General features: G+C 47.3%; 1 protein-coding gene across 1 annotated transcript in view; it reads left to right on the top strand.

The window, feature by feature from the left end:
• EVC2 (EvC ciliary complex subunit 2) overlaps positions 1-21,526 on the top strand; it is a 126,077-nt gene that overhangs the window by 49,655 nt on the left and 54,896 nt on the right. The window contains exon 10 of the mRNA XM_035005329.1: positions 20,101-20,425. Within this exon, the coding sequence (XP_034861220.1) occupies positions 20,101-20,425 (325 nt within the window). The remainder of the gene's footprint in view (positions 1-20,100; positions 20,426-21,526) is intronic.

Below are 21,526 nucleotides of genomic sequence, written 5' to 3'. Positions count from 1 at the left end.
TTCATTTTAGCTTAATCAGAATGCCAAGGGCAACAAATTAAAATTTGCCACACTACCCAAGAGGGAGGAGGGAGGATTGGATGGGCAGCGGGGAGAAAGGTGGCTGGTTACTGGCAGAGATTGTTAAATGTCTCTTATTTACATTAAATGGTAGAAGCAGGTGATTATCAAAGTATTTCCTAGCTGAAAGTCTGTTTTCTTCCAAAACGTGGAAACGAAAAGTGAATTGAAATGATTTGGCTTGTGTGATCAGAACCTAGATATTTAATTTGCAAGTAGGTCATACCCCACAACCTCTGGCCAGAGGAATTAGGGCTGTAATTAGCATATGTATGTATGTTACACATGTGTGTGTTACTACACAATAGTACACACAATAGTAACACATAATAGTAACAGTGTATAATGTAAATGGTAAGAGTACCAAATGGAAGGTATTAATCATCCTGTATTTGTTGTTGGTTCAAGAAGTGATGACGTATAAGAAGCACGGGCTTCCTGGAGCCCCACATTCTGTGAAATGAACAGGCTGCAATGTGCTTGCTGCTCCTGGTGTGTGAATGCCCTGAGGACATGGAGGTTACCAAGATTTTATTCTTGTAAATCACCTAGGAGCTCTGGAATTTTATATTTCTTTTTCCCTGGGCACCAGTCTTGTTTTGCCCGAAGAATGTTTAATATTGATTATTAAGCATGACCTGAGAGTGCTCAGCTGGAGAGCTGCATTTATCCCGTCCCCCATCTCCCCACTCCCCTGTCCCCTCCCCTGCTCCCCTCTCTGCTCCCCTCTTCACTCCCCTCCCAGCTCCCCTCGCCTCCTCCACTCCCCCATCCCAACATTCAGTGTTTATTGAATGCCTGTTCTGTTTCAGACTCCGTGGTTGAATGCTCATTTTAGAGATCCGGTGATTTTTTTTTTTTTTTTTAAGCACAGCATTGTCAGTTACTTTGAATCTTTCCATCTTGACTTACAGTCGGGCTTAGGAGCTCCCAGAAAGAAAATGTCACTCAGAATGTCAGGGGCTTAGGATGCATGGAAATCTGTGATTCTCTCCCCACTAAAAACAGTTTTTTTCTCTAGCAAATAATTTATCCTATTTGTAATTCTTACGTGAAGTTTAGCTGAGCTTCTAAATATGCCATTAGGTGTCTTGATTGCCGCCTCGTTTCTCAGACCCGTCGGAGTCCTAACCTTGCGCTCTCTTGCTGATTTATCTTTAACAAAGGCCATCTCCTTGGTTTGCCCTGTTGTTTATCTTTGACATCATTTTTTCATGGTCTATCTCTTACAGAGAGGATATGAGGGAGAGGTCTCTCCTGTGGTTTGTGTCAGGCTCCTAGATGGTTGTCATGATGGAGGTGGCTCAGCCCTGGGCATGCAGAGACAAGAGGGAGGAGGAACCAGCACCACTGGCAGTTCTCAGAAGCTTCTAGAAGCGTGGAGAGCCCACAGTGCCTTAGCTCCGGCCTTGCTCTGGCCCTGACCACCACCAGACACCTCTTGCCCATGACCTTAGGTAATTCTCACAGCGGCTCTGGAAAGGAAGCTGAGGTTCAGAAAGGTTGATTGGTTTTGCCTAAGGTCACACGAGTGATAATGGGTTTGGGCCCAGGCCTTCGTGCTTTCAGATCCACTGTTGTATTGACAAAACAGCTTTTAAAAAATATTGCACTTAGATTTTTCCAAAAGAGGCAAAGGAAAAGAAGAGAAGAATGTCCAGGAGTGTGTTTATTTCCTGTTATTTAAAGGAAGCTCAACACTGTCTTTTGATACCACCAGCTTCCCCTTCTAAACTGTCTCCAAATTATGGTTCGTACAGAGTCAGCATTCTGTGAGTATTGGTTGAATTGAGGCTTTTAGATCCATGTATTGAGTGGTTTCCCTGTGCTGGCCATGGGGTATGTTTTTGTTGTTGTTGTTGTTGTTGTTGTTTTGTTTTGTTTTACATAGCGCCCTTTTTATTCTTTTTTTTTTTTTAATTTTTATTTATTTATTTGACAGAGAGAGACACAGCGAAAGAGGGAACACAAGCAGGGGGAGAGGGAGAGGGAGAAGCAGACTCCCAGCTGAGCAGGGAGCCAGATGCGGGGCTCGATCCCAGGACCCTGGGATCACGACCTGAGCCAAAGGCAGACGCTTAACGACTGAGCCACCCAGGTGCTCCCGCCCTTTCTATTCTATATTAACACTGCGGAGATGTGATTTTCCTTCTCATTTCTGGAACTTAAGCGGGAAATTAACTTCAGGGAAATTAAGCGACTTACCCCAAATTTCTGTAGTTTACTTGTTCTTTCTGGGTTGTTTGCTCCTGTGTGCAGTCATTTTTAAAACGTGGGAGGCCCTGGCTCGATACTGGCAAATCGTCCAGGTTTTGGTCGTCATGGGAAGCACGTGAGCAGAATACAAAGGCTCGCAGGCCTACCCCCGTAGTTCCATAATGTGGAGGGGCTATGAAGGGGCAAGGTGCTCTGTTACAGAATAGCAGGGGCTCACTTTCGTGTGGGGGCTCCGGGAGGCCCCTTTAAGGGGAGGGTCGGGGGAGCTGAGACCTGAGTGATGAGCACCTGGTGGGGGCCACATGGACGGAACTCAGGAAGGGATGTACGTGGGCACTTGAGGGTTTAGAAGGGGATGAGGCCAGCATGATAGGAGCACGCGGAAGTGGGCTGGAGGGTCGTACCGAGCCAGTGCGAGCATGACCTGAAGCAGGTTCCCCCATAAACTTGACGGAGAATCACCAGCAGGTACATTAGAGGTTATAGGGTTCATTTCACAGCTAAGGTGGTGAGAAGGTGCGGCGTTACTCAACCCAGAACTAAGCACAGCACGTTCCCAGGTGTGACACGGCCTCATGGGCTGCCCAGAGTTCGCCCCAGGGTGTCCGGCTGTGGGGGGGACACCCTTGCAGAGCGGTGTTCAGTCGGCCTCCACCAGGTCCCTTGGCCGTGGTCCAGCTGGGCTGCACAGGGGCCACTCACTCAGGGCCGCTTTCCCAGGAAGACCTCCAGGGTGTAGGTCTCTGTGATGTCCCTCCCGCAGGCTGCATGGGGGTCTGTGGGATCAAGGGATGGACGAGGGAGGATGAGCAGCACCCACTGACGGCTTGGGAGTGGGCTTTGTGGGAGAAGCACGGTCAGCTACGGGGATGCTGCTTCCTAAGACAAGGGAAGAGGAAGAATTGAGTTTTGAGGAAAGATCAGAGGCACTTCCGGGCTGGGCGAGTTGAAGATGCCTGGAGACACCAGATGGACATGTCTGTTGAGATGCAGGCTCGGGCTGGAGGTAGCAGGACGGGGACCCAGGAGGGAGCCCGCGGAGAGTGGAGAGTGGCATTGAGGGGAGGGGAGAGGGAGGACGCCCTCAGGAACTGCAGCCTTTACACCATCAGAAAAGTAACAGGAAACCAGGGCAGTGAGGGCAGGAAAGCCGAGAGAAAAGAGGTCCCAGAAGAAGGGGTGACGAGCCGTGTCTGATGTTAACCGGCAGTTCAGTCAGGTGAGGACTGGAAGGTGTCTTGTTTTTGCCGCCAGGACATGGCTGAGGGCCAGAGCGGGTTTGGGGAGCACGGGGCCACCGTAACCATTGTGACTCCCCCACTTTGCTGTGCAGGGAAGCAGAGGTGGGGAGCAGCAGACTGAGGGGAACCCAGGGCCTGGAGAAGGACATTTACGGTGATGCCAGAGGATCTGAGCTTTCTGCTGGGGACGCTCCTCCACAGACAGGGGGAGGCTGAGGGTTTGGGCGGAGGGCAGGGACAGTTGCAGGAAAGAGGCTACTGAGAAGGTGGGAGCCAGGGCTCCGGTGTCAGCACTTGGGAGGGGCTGGGCCCTCCGGGAAGGAAGGTCCAGAGAACAGAGACGCGTGCAGGGGTGTGGGTGGGAGGTGTGAACGTGGCACGTACCTGTGTGATGCTTCTCAGTGACGCACAAGGTGAGGACGTCAGGAAGAAGAGGGGAGGACTGTGGGAAGGTATGGGACAGTCCTGCCAGCGTGGGGAGGTGGCTTACTAGCAGAAGCCCAAAGAGTTACGCGGCAGGTAGCGTGCCCATGTGAGGCTGGAGGTCCCAGCCGGCCTGGATGAGGGACTAGCTCCTGCAGGGCTCTGCTGGGAGGTGCACAGGCTGCCGAAGGTCGGGGGGTGCAGCCCAGGGGCTAGAGGTCGGGTTGAGAAGCCAGACCGCCTGGTGTGGGTCCCAGCAGGGGCACTTACAGTCAGGTGACTCTGGGTGTCTTATCTATTAGGTGGGGCGGGAGGGTGCTAGGACAGAAGCTGGCCCCAGGCTCTCTGTTTCAGGGGAGCAGGAGAGGGACGAGAGGTGTTTCCCGTGGCTGCTGTAAAAAATGACCGCACACTTGGGGGCTGCAAAGAACAGAGCTTCTTCTCTCTCGGTGCTGGAGGCCACAGGCCCAAAGTCGGTTTCACGGGGCTGCAGTCAAGGTGTTGTTGGGAGGACCGCCTCCCTCCGGGGTGGGGTCCGCCAGCCTAGGCGGAAACCCCGCCCACACGCCTGTGCCCTGCTGCCCAGTTCCGACAAGGTGCCGGGTTCCCGCCCGAGGTGGAGGGGGGGCTGACAAGCCAGAGCGGGATTTTTTATGGGGGACAGAACGGGGATGGCGGCAGAGCGGGGCGGCAGTAATGCCCATCTGGTTTCCATGGCAACCCTCCCTGTCCTCTTCCCGGCAAGGTGAGGGTTTCTTGGAAGAGACGCTTTCCTTCTCCCAGCAGGTGCTTTCTGAGCCCCCGCTGAGCGCCTGGCGCTGTGCTAGGCGAGGTGCCAGAGAGGAAGCTGAGAAAAGCAAGCGCCCCCAAGATGCCCACCATCTACGGGGTAAACGGCGCGCACACAAATAAATACAGCATCGGGAGATCGCGCAAGCTGGAATAAGCATGGAAACTAACCACTCGCGGCACGCGAGTGGTTTCCACCTGGTCCAGTGCGCCTTTGTGGGGTGTGATGTGATGTTCTCCCTGACTTAGCATCCCACCTAATCCACACCGCCCCGTCCAGGACACGAGGCTCACGCATCGTCCTAGGGGTTTCTTAGAGATAAAAGGAATTACTTCAACTGTTGGAGGATCTGAGGGGCTCAATAAAGAGCTCCCCTCAACTTGGGAGTCCTGAGCCAGGTGGGACATAAGACATACATCAGGCATGTTCCCCAACCTGGCCAAAAGATAAATCAGCCATCACTTTCATTACACTGAAAAGCCAGGTCGGAGGATGTGGCTTTATGTGCCGGCTTTATGAGCCCCACAGTGAGACGCTGCTCGCCTCCCCATAAAGCCAACTTCAGAGACGCCTGCTCCGGGTCACCAGGTGCTGTGGCTGTTCATGCTGAGTGCCAGCCCCTGGGCCCCCGTCAGTTCCCTCACAGAGCTCCTCCACACGATGGGGCCCCGAGGACCGGGAGATGGGCATGGCCCCCCATCTTGATTATCCAGTCCCAACCAAATGGATACTCGTCACAAACACCACGTCTACGCAAGCAGGCAGGAGTAAAGCGGCTTTTCTGGGGATGGCGGTGCTTCTCGCAGACGTTTGGGGTTTTGCCCCAGACCACCACCTTGACCTTACTGTCCATGGTCTGTCTGGCACCAGCCACAGATAGCAGCCGGGAGAGAGGCTGTCAAAAGCAACCCAGAAACTAACTCCCTGTGCCCCGGGGAAGACCACGCGCATAGTCCCCGACTCTGATTAATGTCTACGTTGCTTTTTTCTGTCTCTCAGCCAATTTTTTGAATAGTAAATAATGAACGAGGCAAAGAATTAGAGCGGCATAAAAGACTGTACTGTGAAAATCAAGTAGTCTTCTTATCCCTGCACCGAAGGCAGTCCATTCCCCGTGCCACGCATGTATCCTGTGGAGACTGTCCATGGCGGCATGCATATTTACACAAGTACTCCTTTTTTAAAATGTTAAATAATAGCATACTTTACACCCTGTTTTGCTCCTTTTTCCCCACGTTGCAATAGTCTTGGAGATTGTTCAACATCTATAACTATAGAACAGCCTGTTCTTAATTTTAGGTGGCTGCATAATATTCTAATAATAGTAAAGATTGCTGAATTTATTGATAATTTAATATAAGTGAGAGACAGCTGTGATTGTTTTTAATTATTTATTTAAACTCAAGTTAGTTGACATATAGTATATTATTAGTTTCAGCGGGAGAGTTCAGTAATTTATCAGTTGCATACAACACCCAGTGCTCATCCCATCACGTGCCCTCCTTAATGCCCGTCCCCCAGTTATCCCATCCCCCCACCCATCTCCCCTCCAGCAACCCTCAGTTTGTTCCCTAGAGTTAAGAGGCTCTTACGGTTTGTCTCCATCTCTGATTTCATCTTATTTTATTTTTCCCTCCCTTCCCCTATGTTCATGTTTTGTTTTCTTTAATTCCACATATGAGTGAAATCATATGGTATTTGTCTTTCTCTGACTTATTTCACTCAACATAATACCCTCTAGTTCCACCCACGTTGTTGCAAGTGAAAGATTTCATCCTTTTTGATGGCTAGTAGTATTCCATTGTGTGTGTGTGTGTGTGTGTGTATACACACACCACATCTTTATCCATTCATCTGTTGTTGGACATCTGGGCTCTTTCCACAGTTTGGCTATTGTGGACATTGCTGCTGTAAACACTGGGGTGCAGGTACCCCTCTGATCACTATGTTTGTATCCTTTGGATAGATACCTAGTAGTGCAATTGCTGGGTCATAGGATAACTCTAGTTTTAACTTTTTGAGGAACCTCCATACTGTTTTCCAGAGTGGCTGCACCAGCTTGCATTCCCACCAACAGTGTAGGAGGGTTCCCCTTTCTCCACATCCTCACCAACATCTGTTGTTTCCTGACTTGTTCATTTTAGCCATTCTGACTGGTGCGAGGTGGTATCTCATTATGATTTTGATTTGTATTTCCCTGATGCTGAATGATGTTGAGCATTTTTTGCATGTGTCTCTTGGCCATTTGTAAGTCTTCTTTGGAGAAATGTCTGTTCATATCTTCTGCCCGTTTCTTGACTGGATTTTTTGTTTTTTGGGTGTTGAGTTTGATAAGTTCTTTATAGATTTTGGATACTAGCCCTTTATCTGATAGGACATTTGCAAATATCTTCTCCCATTCTGTAGGTTTTCTTTTAGTTTTGTTAAATGTTTCCTTTGCTGTGCAAAAGCTTTTTATCTTGATGAAATCCCAAAAGTTCATTTTTGCTTTTGTTTCCCTTGTCTCTGGAGACGTGTCTAGCAAGAAGTTGCTGCAGCTGAGATCAAAGAGGTTGATGCCTGTGTTCTCCTCCAGGATTTTGATGGAGTCCTGTCTTAACATTTAGGTCTTTCATCCATTTTGAGTTTATTTTTGTGTGTGGTGTAAGAAAGTTGTCAGTTTCATTCTTCTGCATGTGGTTGTCCAATTTTCCCAGCACCATTTGTCTTTTCCATTGGATATTCTTTCCTGCTTTGTCGACCATACAGTTGAGGGTCCATTTCTGGGCTCTCTATTCTGTTCCATTGATCTATGTGTCTGTTTTTGTGCCAGTACCATACTGTCTTGATGATTATAGCTTCGTAATAGAATTTGAAGTCAGGCATTGTGATGCTCCCAGCTTTGGTTTTCTTTTTCAACATTACTTTGGCTATTTCGGGTCTTTTGTGGTTCCATACAAATTTTAGAGTTGTTCCAGCTCTGTGAAAAATGCTGCTGATATTTTGATAGGGATTGCATTGAATGTGTAGATTGCTTTGGTTAGCATAGACGTTTTAACAATATTTGTTCCTCCAATCCATGAGCATGGAATGTTTGTCCATTTCTTTGTGTCCTCTTCAGTTTCTCTCATAAGTGTTCTATGGTTCTCAGAGTACAGGTCTTTTACCTCTTTGGTTAGGTTTATTCCTGGGTATCTTACGGTTTTTGGTGCAATTGTAAATGGGATAGATTCCTTGATTTCTCTTTCTTCTGCCTCATTGTTAGTGTATAGAAATGCAACTGATTTCTGTGCATTGATTTTATATCCTGCGAATTTGATGAATTCCTGTATCAGTTCTAGCAATTTTTTTTTGTGGAGTCTTTTGGGTTTTCTACATAGAATGTCATAAAAGACTACTTCTTTTCTGATTTGGATGCCTTTTATTTCTTCTTGTTGTTTGATTGCTGAGAGTAGGACTTCTAGTACTATGTTGAACAGCAGTGGTGAGAGTGGACCTCCTGTCATGTTCCTGACCTTAGGGCTAAAGCTCTCAGTTTTTCCCCATTGAGGATGATATTCGCGTGGGTCTTTCATGTATGGCTTTTATGATGTTGAGGTATGTTCCCTCTATCCCTACACTGTGGAGAGTTGTCATCAAGAAAGGATGCTATATTTTGTCAAATGCTTTTTCTGCATCTACTGAGAGGATCATATGGTTCTTGTCCCTTTTTTTATTAATGTGGTGTATCACATTGATTTGTGGATGTTGAACCACCCTTGCAGCCTAGGAATAAATCCCACTTGGTCTTGGTGAATAAACCTTTTCATGTACTGTTGGATCCTATTGTCAAGTATAGCTCTGATTGTTTTATGTGCATTAACCTATCTACTCCTCAGAGCAGCCTCAGAGCTAAGGACTGTTTATAGATGAGGAGACTAAAGCACAGCATGTGAGTCATTCTCCAGAGTCACACAGCAAGTAGGAAGATGTGAGCCCAGGTGGTCTGAGTGTAGAGCCCACATGGTTGCCCCGTGCTCCCCGGCCCCCGGCGATCATAGAGCTGTTAACCTCCCGCATCGAGGGCTGTTCGCATGCATGCAAAGTTAACTGCAGCATGGATTCTTTGAAGGGAAATTGTCTTATTGTGTGCTTTTCGTAGATGCTGTCGGATTGCCCACCACCGAGGCCAGGCCAGTTTACCGTCTAGCCTAGGAGAGTCCCTGTGTCGCATACCCTAGTCACAGTGGCTCCAGATCGTTCTACCCATGTCAGTCTGATAGGAAACCGTGGCACTTCCTGTAGCTCCAATCTGCACGTTTCCTTCTAACGCACGAAGTTGGACATCTTTCACACGTGGAAGGGGTATTTGTGTCTCCTTGTCTGGTGAGCAGAGGAGATGGCCTGGGCTTAGGCTGGACCGTTTGCGTGCAGTGCTTGTCCCCCTCTCCTGATCTGCCACTTAATCATCCAATGACCTTGAGCACAACCCGCAACCTCCATGTGCCTCCAGGGCCTCATCTGAACCCGGGGTGGTGATGTGCGCACCCCACGGGAGGTGAGGGTTTAATGAACTCCCCTATGCCCAGAGCCGAGAACAAGGGCTCTGGCCGGGCTCCCGGTACGTGATGCACCTGTTTCCAGACCCTTTAGTTCTTGGCTCTGTTCTGCCCATTGGACTCCACAGTTTCCTTCTATGACTCAGCCTCATAGATTTTGCAGAAATGGGCTGCAGTTACTCAGTGACTCCTGGCTTCTAATTCTTTGCTCTACCCGAGCATGTCATGCACTGTTCAGTCCACAGTGGGCACGAACGAAGGCTGGCAACAGGCCAGGTCCTGGCCCCCCAGAGCTCATAGTGTAGTTGGGGGGACAGGCATTCATGAAAGAATCGCATGGAAAAATATGTGATTACACAGGGTGCTGGGCACCGTAAAGGAGGTGATCCCTGGTGCTCTGAGAAGCTGGTGTTAGAGCCCTTCTTGGGCTGGAGGTTTGGTGTGTGGTCAGTCACCAGGGAGGCTGACTGGGGACAGCAGTGACTCAGGCAGGGGCATAAGCTTTAGGAAACGCCAGGCCATCAGGTTATCCCGGGGTGTTGACCTGTGGCGGGAGAGGGAGGCCGGCCCTGTTGTGGAGGCTGGACAGCTGGGCATGAGCTTCGGGCTTTGATCTGGATTGGGGTCCGTTGGCCCTTGAGAAGGCGAATACTGACACCAGAACTGTGTCCAGCCCCCTTGCCACTTCAATTTCGGTGGGAATTGCAAAGTGCCTTTCTTTTCAAGCATTCATGGATTTCATGTCGTGATGTTTACCCAGGGATTTAGTTCAGACTTTTTACTTTGAAAATCGTTGCTTTGTTGTTTTTGCCTACTTTTTTATAAACACATGAAACTATCCAAGATGCTCAGTTGACACTCATGTACACAGATCTCTTTGGGAGGATATTCTCTCCTGATCACCGTGGTCTGAGTAGGGGGTAGGGGGTACGTCAGCTTGAGATTCCTAAATGTCATGGGTATTTCAGTGCTGGGGGACGTCAGCTTTCTAGATGTGTTGTCACCGAAGATTCTGATATAAGCCGTGATCACAGAGTAAAGCTCCGAAGACCAGCTGACAGGTCAGCCCTTCATGACCCTCCTTCTTGCTTTCACTCATTTATTCCCTCACCCAACCAGTGTTTCCCAAGCACTTTCTCATTCAGAGCCATTTTCTGTACACCATGGATGCTGAAATGGGTCAAAACCAGAAACTCACAGTTCACAGAGAAGACAGACTCACAGACAGTCCTGGCAAGATGGTACAGGATGCAGGTGGCAGGAAAGGGGGCACTGCGGGGGGCGGGGCACTCCTGGGGGTGGGGGGACGCTGCTGAGGGGTGGGGCGGGTGAGGGCTCCACCAAGAAGGCATGGCCTCAGGCAGATGGAGGAGCCAGAGGAAGAGGGAGGGAGTCAGGCTACGGGATAGATGTGGCCCCATGAATTTAGGCTTTCGGTTTATCCACCCAGGAGACATTTAATGAGCAGCTCCCCTTGCTAGGCATTCTCTAGATGCAGCAGGGACCAAAGTACAGTCCTCGTGCTCACACACTGTCCATGGTTGGGGGGACATAAAATAAATAGACATGAAATGTAAGGAGGTGAGGGGTTGATGCAAAACAACCACGTAGGGACTGGGGAGCACTGTGTTAAGGCGGTGCATTGGGAACAGCCTTCCCCACAGGATGGCACTGGAACAGGAAACCCTGGAGGGACCCATGAGGATGGTGTCCCTTCCTCCCTGGGAGAAGAGTTAGGAAGTCTGTAGAGTCTTGATGCTACAAAGAATCCTGGAGGCCATCTGGCCTAAACTGTTGGCCAGAGCAGAAATATTCTCTAGCAAGCCTCCTAGATGGCTAATCCATTTCTACTTGGACATCCTGTTGATCATGAGGGACTACCATCCCTTGGAGATTGTTATGGGTTGAATTATGTCCCCCGCAAAAGATACGTTGGAATCCTAAGCCCCGTTACCAGCAAATGTGCCCTGATTTGGAAATAGCATCTTGCAGGTGTGATGGAGCTCAGGTGAGGTCAGGCAGGTAGGCCCTAATCCAGTATGACAAGTGTCCTTACAAGAATTGGGAAGTTTGGACACAGACACAGAGGGAGAGCCCTCTGTGAAGATGGAGGCAGAGATCGTGGACTTCCTGAGCATCGGCAGCTAGGAGAGGGGCCTAGGCTCATAGCCCTCAGAAGGAACCACCCCTTGCAACGCCTTGATTTTGGTGTTGAAATCTCTTTGGTTATGCTTTGTTACAGCAGTCCTGGGGACAAGTACAGTTCCCCATGTCCATGTGGGCAGCTTGTCCTCCTTGAAAATCCCTCCTGTTTTTAACCAGACGTCTACACCAGTAGTTCCATGTGAGCAAACACAGGGACTAACCAGGCGAATTGTCTGCATCATCCTGACACATCCTCTGCAGCGTCCCTCCCTCCTGCTCTCTTGCCTTCTCACGGCCACCACCCGAGGCCTGACTATCACCCTGTCTTCACTGGCCTCCTGCACTGACCTCACATCCATCCCCCGGGCCCCGGGGCATTCTCCACACACCAGCCAAGGGGGTCTTCTCATGACCCTGACCGGGACACTTGCTAGAAGCCCTGTGCTGGCATGCTTTTGGTAAAACTCTAATCCTCACACAGCCTGCAAGGCTCCATGTCATCTGCCCAAGCCAGTGAGGCCCGGGTTGGAGATACTTTGTGTGCACATGATCGCAACTGCCAGATTTTGAAGAAGACAGAGGGACTAGGACAATTATGGGAGCTGTAGGGAGGTGGGTGTCAGGTGATGAAGAGGAAGACCTTTCTGTCTGAGCTCTATGATAACAGAAAGAATGCCTGGAGAAGCGGGTAGTTCCCCATCACCGTCTGTGTGTGTATATATGTGTATGTGTGTGTGTGTGTGTGTGCAAAGCAGAAGCTGGGGGACTCCTTGGCAGGGAAGGTGTTAAGGAAATCTGAGCATTGGTTGGAAAGATGACTTAGCTGACATCCAGGGTTTATCTTATTTCCTCTTTAAATGTTTCATCCTACAGTTTCTTTCAGATGCTCTTCAGGATCTGTCTTTCCAAATAAGAGTTTCAAGAGTTGGGAGGGCACCTATGTGGCTCAGTTGTTAAGAGTCTGCCTTCGGCTCAGGTCATGATCCCAGGATCCTGGGATCGAGCCCCTCCTCAGGCTCCCTGCTCAGCGGGAAGCCTGCTTCTCCCTCTCCCACTCCCCCTGCTTGTGTTCCCTCTCTCGCCGTGTCTCTCTCTGTCAAATAAATAAATAAAATCTTAAAAAAAAAAAAAGAGTTTCAAGAGTTATCTGTCTAGCCAGCTAGCTATAACCCATCTGTCCACTCATCCATTCATCCATCCATCCAGCCAGCCACCCACCACCATCCCTTTATACATATATATATATCCTTCCATCTACCTGCCCACTCATCCATCCATCCATCCACCCATCCATCCACCAGCCACCCATCCATCCATCCATACAGATGTCCTTCCACCCACCTACCCTCCCACCCAGCCATCCATTCACCCATCTCTATGTTATATTTCCTTCACATATTCTTTTCTTTGCCATAAAGAATGATATCAAGGAAGACTATGGCAGACGTACCTACAGCAACATCAATGTGAAATAACATTTTCTAGCATCTGTTTTGTGCTAGGCACTAGCTAGGTGCTTTGAGCATGTTGGTGTGACTGAGGCAGTCGACAGAGGGTAGAGTGAGGACTCTGCAACCACATGCCATGGCTACGAATCCCTGCTCTGCCACTTAATAACTATGCTGCTTTCAACGAGGTCTTTTACATTTTCTGTGCCTCAGTTTCTTCACCTGTAAAAAAAATAAAGGTTAATCACCTACCTTATAAGATTATTGTGAGGATTAACTGGGTCAATATTTGTAAAGCTATTAAAACAAAGCTTGTACATAAGAGGTACTGCTACTAATCCTCTTAATGACTTTCACTTGACATGGGTGATAATATTCTCATTAACCAACCTGTAAACTAGGCTCAGAGACATCAGGTAACTCACTTGAGTCACCCAGCTCTGAAGGGATGGTGCTGAGATTAGGGGCTGAGTTGCTGTGACTCCCAAGTTCATTGTGCTTTCAGACATGAGGAAACACTCACCACCTTCTGTGATGAGGTGATTAGTGGGTGGGAGGAAAGTTCCAGGAAGATTAGAAGTGGGCAGAAGAACGCTCACTTCTTTTCATCTGTCGCAGAGGATTGGTGCATGGGGGTGTGGCCAGTGAGTGGGCGGGGAGCGGGCAGTGATTAGGAGCTGGTGGTATTCTTCTCCCTTCTTGGAGCATGAGGCCAGGAGAGGGCGGGCCGGCTCCACCCGGCTTCTGAACAAAGGGCTCTACAGGAGGAAAATATCACAGAGGAAGGATGCAGACTGCTGACACCTTGTATCCTACACTCTGAGTTTTTACTAAACCAGAAGTGTATGGTTTAATCGTAACTTTTACTGATGTCTCGCTCATATACGGTGACTATTTTCACTCTGACTTAAGCTCTCACTAGTTTTGACAGTGAAGATACTCAGGAGGTATTTTCCCTGCTCAATTTGCATTGTCCAGGCCCTCAAATTGACAGTTACAAATATGATTTTTGGTCCTGGCACGGAATCCCCCTGCAGTGTTGGCTGTCCGTGGAAACTGGCTCCTAGAAGGAAAATTTCAGTTTCCCTAGTACTGATTGGTTTTCGAGGGTTTTCACTGGTAATGCTCACCCTAGCTAACTTGAAGATGCTGGATTTGTACTGTGAAAAATGGGCGTGGATACTTCTTTTTCCTTCTGAATTAATTATCCTCCATGCTAATGAGGTCTCTTTTCACATTCAAGAGAACATTTTCTGCCTTGTGTGTCAAATCCTGTCCTCATTTTGTGTTCTGACACCTCACTTGCCGTTTGGTGAGAACTCGATTAATTTTTACATGAAATAAATAAGGAAAAAGACACTAATGTCATTCCCTTTTCTTGATTATCAGTAGCTAATCAAAGTACTAATCAGACCTGGGATAATTTAAGCTGTGTCGTTTCTTTTAGAAAGAGGTTGTCGTAAGCAAGCCTGTTCAATAAACTTGAACGGCTTCTATTTATTAAGTATCTCTTGTGCTGGACACGAAGGCCCGCCTTTACAACAGGTGGATGGTTGGTACGGGGTGTGTGTGCAGCAGAACTAGCCTGGGCAAATACGCTCATCTTACAATGCAGTGACAAGATGACATTTTTGTGACCTGGAAAAAAAAGGATGTCCCCTGGAACACAGTGTCTGAATCCTGCCAACTTGCAGTAAGAATCTCAGCCCAGCATATGTGACTCACAGGGGCTCCGGCTGTCTCATGGAGCTATTAGGGACTTTTGGGGGGTGTGCAAAATACGCACATTTCATTATAAACGATTTAAGATGCCACAGGAGACAGTTGGAGTTACCTCCACAGCAGTGGACCCGGTCCTGTATGTCGGCAATGAATTCCTAATACTTATTTTCCTCTCCTGTGGCCATTTGGGAAATGAACAGATGAGAGTTAGCCTCATTAGCTGCATGGTATTTTAATTGGTTTAAAGGGACATTTTTCTTTCCTTTGTGGCTTTGGGACATCCTGGCAGTTTTCTTTGTTGTTGCTTCTGACAGCTGATCCATGGTGATTAACATTAAAACTGTTTAAACAGAAAGTGCTTATGAGATTGTCCCCCCAGGCATTTGGGAAGGGCGAGCTGTGCGGGATACTCTATTCTGCCGCTGCTGTCCTGGGATGCGAATAGCCAAGAACAGGGAAACAGGGATGACTTAGAATAAACAAAATTCGAGATGCTATGCCGTGCATTTTAAAGATTGTTTGATTGATTATATTTATTCATTTAAGAGCGAGAGAGGGAGAGCACGCAAGTGGGGAGGGGCAGAGGGAGAGAGAGAATCTCAAGCAGACTCCACGCCAAGCACAGAGCCCAATGCGGGGCTCGATCTTTTTTATTTTATTTTATTTTATTTTATTTATTTTATTTTATTTTATTTTATTATTATGTTATGTTAATCACCATACATTACATCATTAGTTTTGATGTAGTGTTCCATGATTCATTGTCTGCATATAACACCCAGTGCTCCATGCAGAACGTGCCCTCCTTAATACCCATCACCAGGCTAACTCATCCCCCCACCCCCCTCCCCTCTAGAACCCTCAGTTGATAGACATTGCGGGGCTCGAGCTTATGACCCCGAGATTACAACCTGAGCTGAAACCAAGAGTCGGATGCTCAACTGACAGAGCCACGTAGGCGCCCCTACACCGTGCGTTTTATATTTCTTATCTCTTTTAACCATGAACACTAGAGGGCGGTCCCCTTTCTGCTGCAGGGGAATGAAGTCCTTAGTGCCAAGGTCCCTCAGCTCGCAGGTGGTTTGACAACAAAGACCTACAGAGATGTCATTCTGTTCGTCCCAACCCCCGTGCTCCTGGTGAAGCACTTGCAGTTTACCCAACCGGCAGCCACAAGGTTTTCTTGTGCAAGTTAATCAATGAATCAATGAATCAATGAATGAAGGAGGAAGTGGTCAGGTGTTGGAGTTTCATCTTCAGCAGTCACAAATTACCATAAACTTGGTGGCTTAAGACAACCCAAGTGCATTGTCTAACGGTTCTGGAGGTCATAGTCCCAAACAGGCCTCCCCAAGAAAAATCAGCATGTCAGCTCTAGGGGACACTCGGTTTCCTTGCCTTTTCCAGCTCCTTGAGACTGCCCTTCTCCCTGGCTCCTGGCCCCTCCTCCCTCTTCGAAGCTGATGATCCCGTTCCTCCCACTCCTGCTTTCTCCTCACCTCTCCTTCTGATCCCACTTGTCTTCTGCCTCCCTCCTCCCACTATTAAAGACCCTTGTTAGTCATCTCTCTATGGTCAAGGTCAGCTGACAAGCAACCTTGTTTCTCTAATCCAGCATTAGTCAGAGGTTCTGGGGATTAGGATGTGGACATCTTCGGGGGACCATTTTGCATGCCACAAGAAGCATCCTTAAAGATGTCAAATCTACTATGTCTGTGTCAGCAGAGAAGTCATTTTTTTCTGAGTCTGTGGAACATTGTTTGGTTCATTGGACATTTAACCATGCATGCTCTGCCCAGAGCATCTCTTGTGCTTCCCTCTTGCTTTGTGACCCAGGACGCTCTGCACGTGTGATGTTCAGTAAGTACTTGGCGGAGAAAATGAAAGATGAGATGCATGAGCTGTTATTTAAAACTAGACTAATTGGGTTTTGTCTAAAGGACACAGGAGCTGGTCTGACCTAAGATGGAAAAATCTGAGCATCGAAAGGAATAATGACTGCATTTGATTGAAACCCACCAAATCTATAAAAATCTGTAATTTCATAGCGATACTGTGCAGAGGCAGGGAATGTTCCTAGGTTCAGCTAAATAAACACTTGGACTCAGAAGACTCCCATAAGCCCCACTTGACCCCGTGTACGCACACGGCTGGAGGGCAGGAACATGGCTTGCTGTGAGGACGTCAGGCATTCTTCCATGGGTGTCCTTGCCCCAGGTCACACTGCACATGGTTTTTCCCCACGTGACACAGCTCTGCTGCAAGGAGCTGTAATCCACATCAGGCAGTGTGAGAGCCTTCCCGTCTTAAAAGCTTCTTCCCCCATGGGTGCCAGAATCTTTTGTAACAGCTCATAGGCAGAGCATCCAGGGTCCCCACAAGGGACACACCCAGTTCCCAGAGTCACCTCACTCTTCCCTGTTAGATATCCATGGTTCGCTTACAGGTCCTCCCATCCCTATGTGATCTACCAATCAGGTGTCATCGTCCCCCTAAGCCGTGTTGCCTGGTAACATATTTGATGTTCTTCCCCTTACCGGTTTTCCGGGTAAACGTGATCCAGAGCTCAGACTCTCAGGGACTTGGCCAAAGTTTTATCAACCTTTTCCTCTCATACCAAACTAAAGCAAACCAACAACAACAAAATAATAGACCCAAACACATTCGTCACCATTGGAAGTTCCTATGACAACCAACTGTCATGAGCAAAGGATCAAACATCCATTCTGTCTACACACTTTATGTCAGAGTAATTGGATTGTTGAAGAATCTCAGCTTTAAGAATGTGGAAGGGATAGAATTAGAAAATGTGTATTTTTCAAACCCTAATGAAATCATGGATCTAAGTGACAGTTACATGTGGACACCATTAGGTGAAAGTGGATAGATTTTACACTGCCCGGATCATGTTGGCCCCACTTTAGTCTACGGATCCCTCTTAGTAGTGACCCACCGTCTGACCTGATAGGAAGCACATGGTATTTTGGAAAGCACTTACAGGGTATTTTGGAAAGCAAATTAAGTCTGATTCTAATCAAGACATAAGGTCCAACTAGTACTTTACAGGAAATACACAGGCTAGGGGAACAGTGACACCCCATGGAAAGAATCCACCAAACCAGGATGTGGGGCTTTTTGCAGGGTAAATAATCCGGCTTCCCCACCAGATCAATGGTGTAAAAGAAAAACAGGGTAGGGGAGCAGAATAAAATGGACTTAACTGACATTGGGGGGATCTTGTTTGGTTCTTGAATGAAACTTCCCACTGTAAAAATCATTTTGACACACTTGAAATAGCTTGAATAATGACTGATACTAATTATTGGAGTTACTATTAATATTTTAAATATGATTGATAATATATTTGATATGATCATGACATCAAGGTTAGGTAAAACAGATACATGTGTAGATATGCATATGCACGTGCTTATATGACATATATCCTTGACAGTTAAAGATGCACACTGAGGCATTTGCAAGTAAAATGGAAAACATGGGATTTGCTTTAAAATGCTCAAGCACCGGGGTCTTGGGATCGAGCCCCGCATCGGGCTCCCTGCTCAAGGGGGAGCCTGCTTCTCCCTTTCCCTCTGCCTGCCGCTCCCCCTGCTTGTGCTTGCTCTCTCTCTCTGTCAAATAAAATCTTTTTAAAAATGCTCAAACAAACATTAAGAGAGTAACTAAAATGAGTTTGGTAACTGGTGACAATTTTTGAGGTTGGGGTAGCAAGTACATTGGGAGTCATACTCTTCTCTCTACTTTTAAATGGTTGACAATCTCTATGATAATGTTTTCTTTTTGTAAATAATTTTATTATGTTATGTTAGTCACCATACAATACATCATTGGTATAATAATGTTTTCTTAAGACCCTTATCTTTTTACAATAAGATGCCACTTTCTCTCATCACATTATCGAAGATTTTTAAGCATTGTAGAGGGAGGCGTGAAATAAGGATCCTACTGCTTTGCTGGGGGAGTTTTGTTGGAAAGCAGTTTGGCAGGGTGTTCTAGGAGGCTTTGAAACGTTGCTCACATTTGATTCAGTAACTTCACTGTGGATCTCGTACTGAGAATATCATTGTGAATAGCAAAAACTCTTCACAAAGATATTTGCTGCAGGATTATTTTAGGTTTTGAGTTTCTCCAGTAACCCAAATGTGCAACACTAGAAAAATGGCTTAAATGAATCATAGTACATCACAAGGTGAACCATTTTGCAACCATTGTAAAGGAAACTCTTGCAGGTTTTTTTTTTTTTTTTTTTTTTTTTTTTAGGATTTTTTATTTATTTGAGAGAGAGTGAGTGCACGTGAGAGACAGAACAGGATCGGGGGGAGGAGAAGAGGGAGAGGGAGAAGCAGACTCCCCGCTGAGCAGGGAGCCCGATGCAGGGCTTGATCCCAGGACCCTGGGATCATGACTTGAGCAGAAGGCAGATGCTTCACTGACTGAGCCACCCAGGTGCCCAACATTTATAGTTTTTAAACACCCCCGGAAGATGCCTGTTACAATGCTAATTGAAAAGAAAAGGACAAAATTGTCCTTGTATCTGTGTAAATGCTGTGCATCCATGGAAAAGCGTAGGCACAGAAAAAAAATTATTGGAAACAAATACAACCAAATTCCTTCATTGGTTTTGTTGAAATGTTGGCCTTACAGTGAATGAAGTCATCTTCTCTTTGTCTTTATTTTCCATATTTTTAAAATCATGAACATAAATTAATTTTTTCTGTACATCATTTTATACCTCTATAGAGGTATAATTAGCATATTATAAAATTCACCCACATTAAGAGTATAGTCTGATTCATTACTATAAAACATACAGTCATGCAACCACCACCACAGCCAAGTTCTAGAACCTGGGACCCTGTGCAGCATCTCGTTGATATTTCTTGAATACACTTTATTTTTAGAGCAGTTTCAGATTTACAGAAAAACTGAGAAGCTAGTGCAGAGTGTTCCCACATACTCTATACTCAGTTTCCCTGTTGTTCACCTGTTACATGACAGTGGCCCACTTATTACCATCAGTGAACCAACGTTGGTACATTAGGATTAATCAAAGCCCAGCCTTCATTCAGATTTCCTTAGTTTTTCTAATGTCCTTTTTCTGTTCCAGGATCCAGGGTACCATATTACGTTTAGTTGTTATATCCATTAGTTAATTTTTAATTGGAAAAAAGTTAAATAAATTGTAGTTTAAAATTCTCCAAATATGTTAACTATCCATTTCTCCCTTGGCCTCCTCATTGTTGCTGTCACTTGTTGACAAAGACCAGGCCTTGTATTAGTTCTGTTCCTTACAGTTTCCAGCGTGGCACCCTGCAAATTGAATAAAGTAGAATCTGTGGATTTAGTTGCTGGCCATTAGTAAGTGGCTGGAGCAGGAGAGGGAGGAAGCGGAGGAGGGAAAAGGGAAAAAGAAAGTCCTTACCTACAAATGATTTAAAACCTCAGAGCTCTGAGGGGCCTTTGGTTTCTGCTGTGACTTCGTGTAGTGGCATCCTCTTGGCTTTTGTGTCTCCCAGGTTGGAGATCGCAACCCTGAATCGGGCAGACTCAGACCTGGAGGCTTGTCGAACCCAAATCAGCAGAGACATCATTGCCCTTCTGCTGAAGAGCTTGACCAGCGCTGGCCACCTCTCCCCCCAAGTAGAGAGGAGGATGGGTGCGGTTTTCAAACAGCAGTTTCTATTGCTGGAGAAAGAAATTCAAGAGGAGTATGATCGGAAGATGGTGGCCTTGACGGCGGAATGTGACCTGGAAACAAGAAAGAAGATGGAAAACCAGTACCAGAGGGAGATGGTGGCGATGGAGGAAGCGGAAGAGTTGCTGAAACGTGTCAGTGAGAGGGTAAGGCAGCCTCAAAAGGAGGGCTTCACTCGCCTCTCTGCTCCCTCTCAGGGATTCGTCATTTATCCATCCATCTGCCCATCCTTCCACCCATTCACCCACCCACCAATCCTCCCCACCCATCTATCCATTCACCTGTCCATTCACCCATTCATCAGTCCACCCACCACTCTTCCATCCATCTGTCCATCCACCCACCCACCACCCTTCCATCCACCTGTCCATCTATACATCCATCCATCTATCCCTCTACCTACCATTCTTCTGTCCATCCACCCACCCATCCATCCATCCATCATCCATCCATCCATCCATCTACCTACCACTCTTCCACCCACCCATCCAACCATCCATTTGTCCATCCACCTATCCATTCGCCCATCCATCTAGCCATTCACTCACCCACCACTCTTCCATCCACTCATCCATCTATCCATCTGCCTACCACTCTTCCATCTACTTGTCCACCTACAGTCCATCTATCCATCTACCCACCCACCACCCTTCTGTCCATCTATACATCTATCCATCTATCCCTTCCCTACCATCCATCTGTTCACCTGTACATCCACCCATCCATCTGTCCATCCATCCATCCATCTGTCCATCCACCCATCTACCTACACTCTTCCGTCCACCCATCCACCCACCCATCTATCCACCCACCTGCTATCCTTCCATTTACTTGTCCATCTACAGTCCATTCATCCATCCATCTACCTACCACTTTTCCACCCACCCATCCATCTGTCCTTCCACCTGTCTATTCACCCATCCATTTAGCCATCCACTCACCTGTTCATCCACCTGTCCATCTATACATCCATCCATTCATCTACCTACCACTCTTCCATCCATCCATCCATCCACCTACTCACTACCCTTCCACCTACCTGTCCATTCACCCACCCACCCACCCACCACTCTTCCATCCATTTGTCCATCTATACAGCCACTCATCCATCTACCTACCTCCCTTCTATCCACCCATCCACCCATTCATCCATCCATCCACCTACCACCCTTCCATGTACTTGTCCATCTACAGTCCATCCATCCACCCACCCACCACCCTTCCATCCACCTGTCCATCTCTACATC

The sequence above is a fragment of the Mirounga leonina genome, unplaced genomic scaffold (genome assembly GCF_011800145.1).
Source record: "Mirounga leonina isolate KUSES-001 unplaced genomic scaffold, KU_Mleo_1.0 Mir_129, whole genome shotgun sequence".
Taxonomy (NCBI): Eukaryota; Metazoa; Chordata; class Mammalia; order Carnivora; family Phocidae; genus Mirounga; species Mirounga leonina.
The sequence above is the reverse complement of the archived record's forward strand: the minus strand, read 5'-3'. Positions and strand labels throughout refer to the sequence as shown.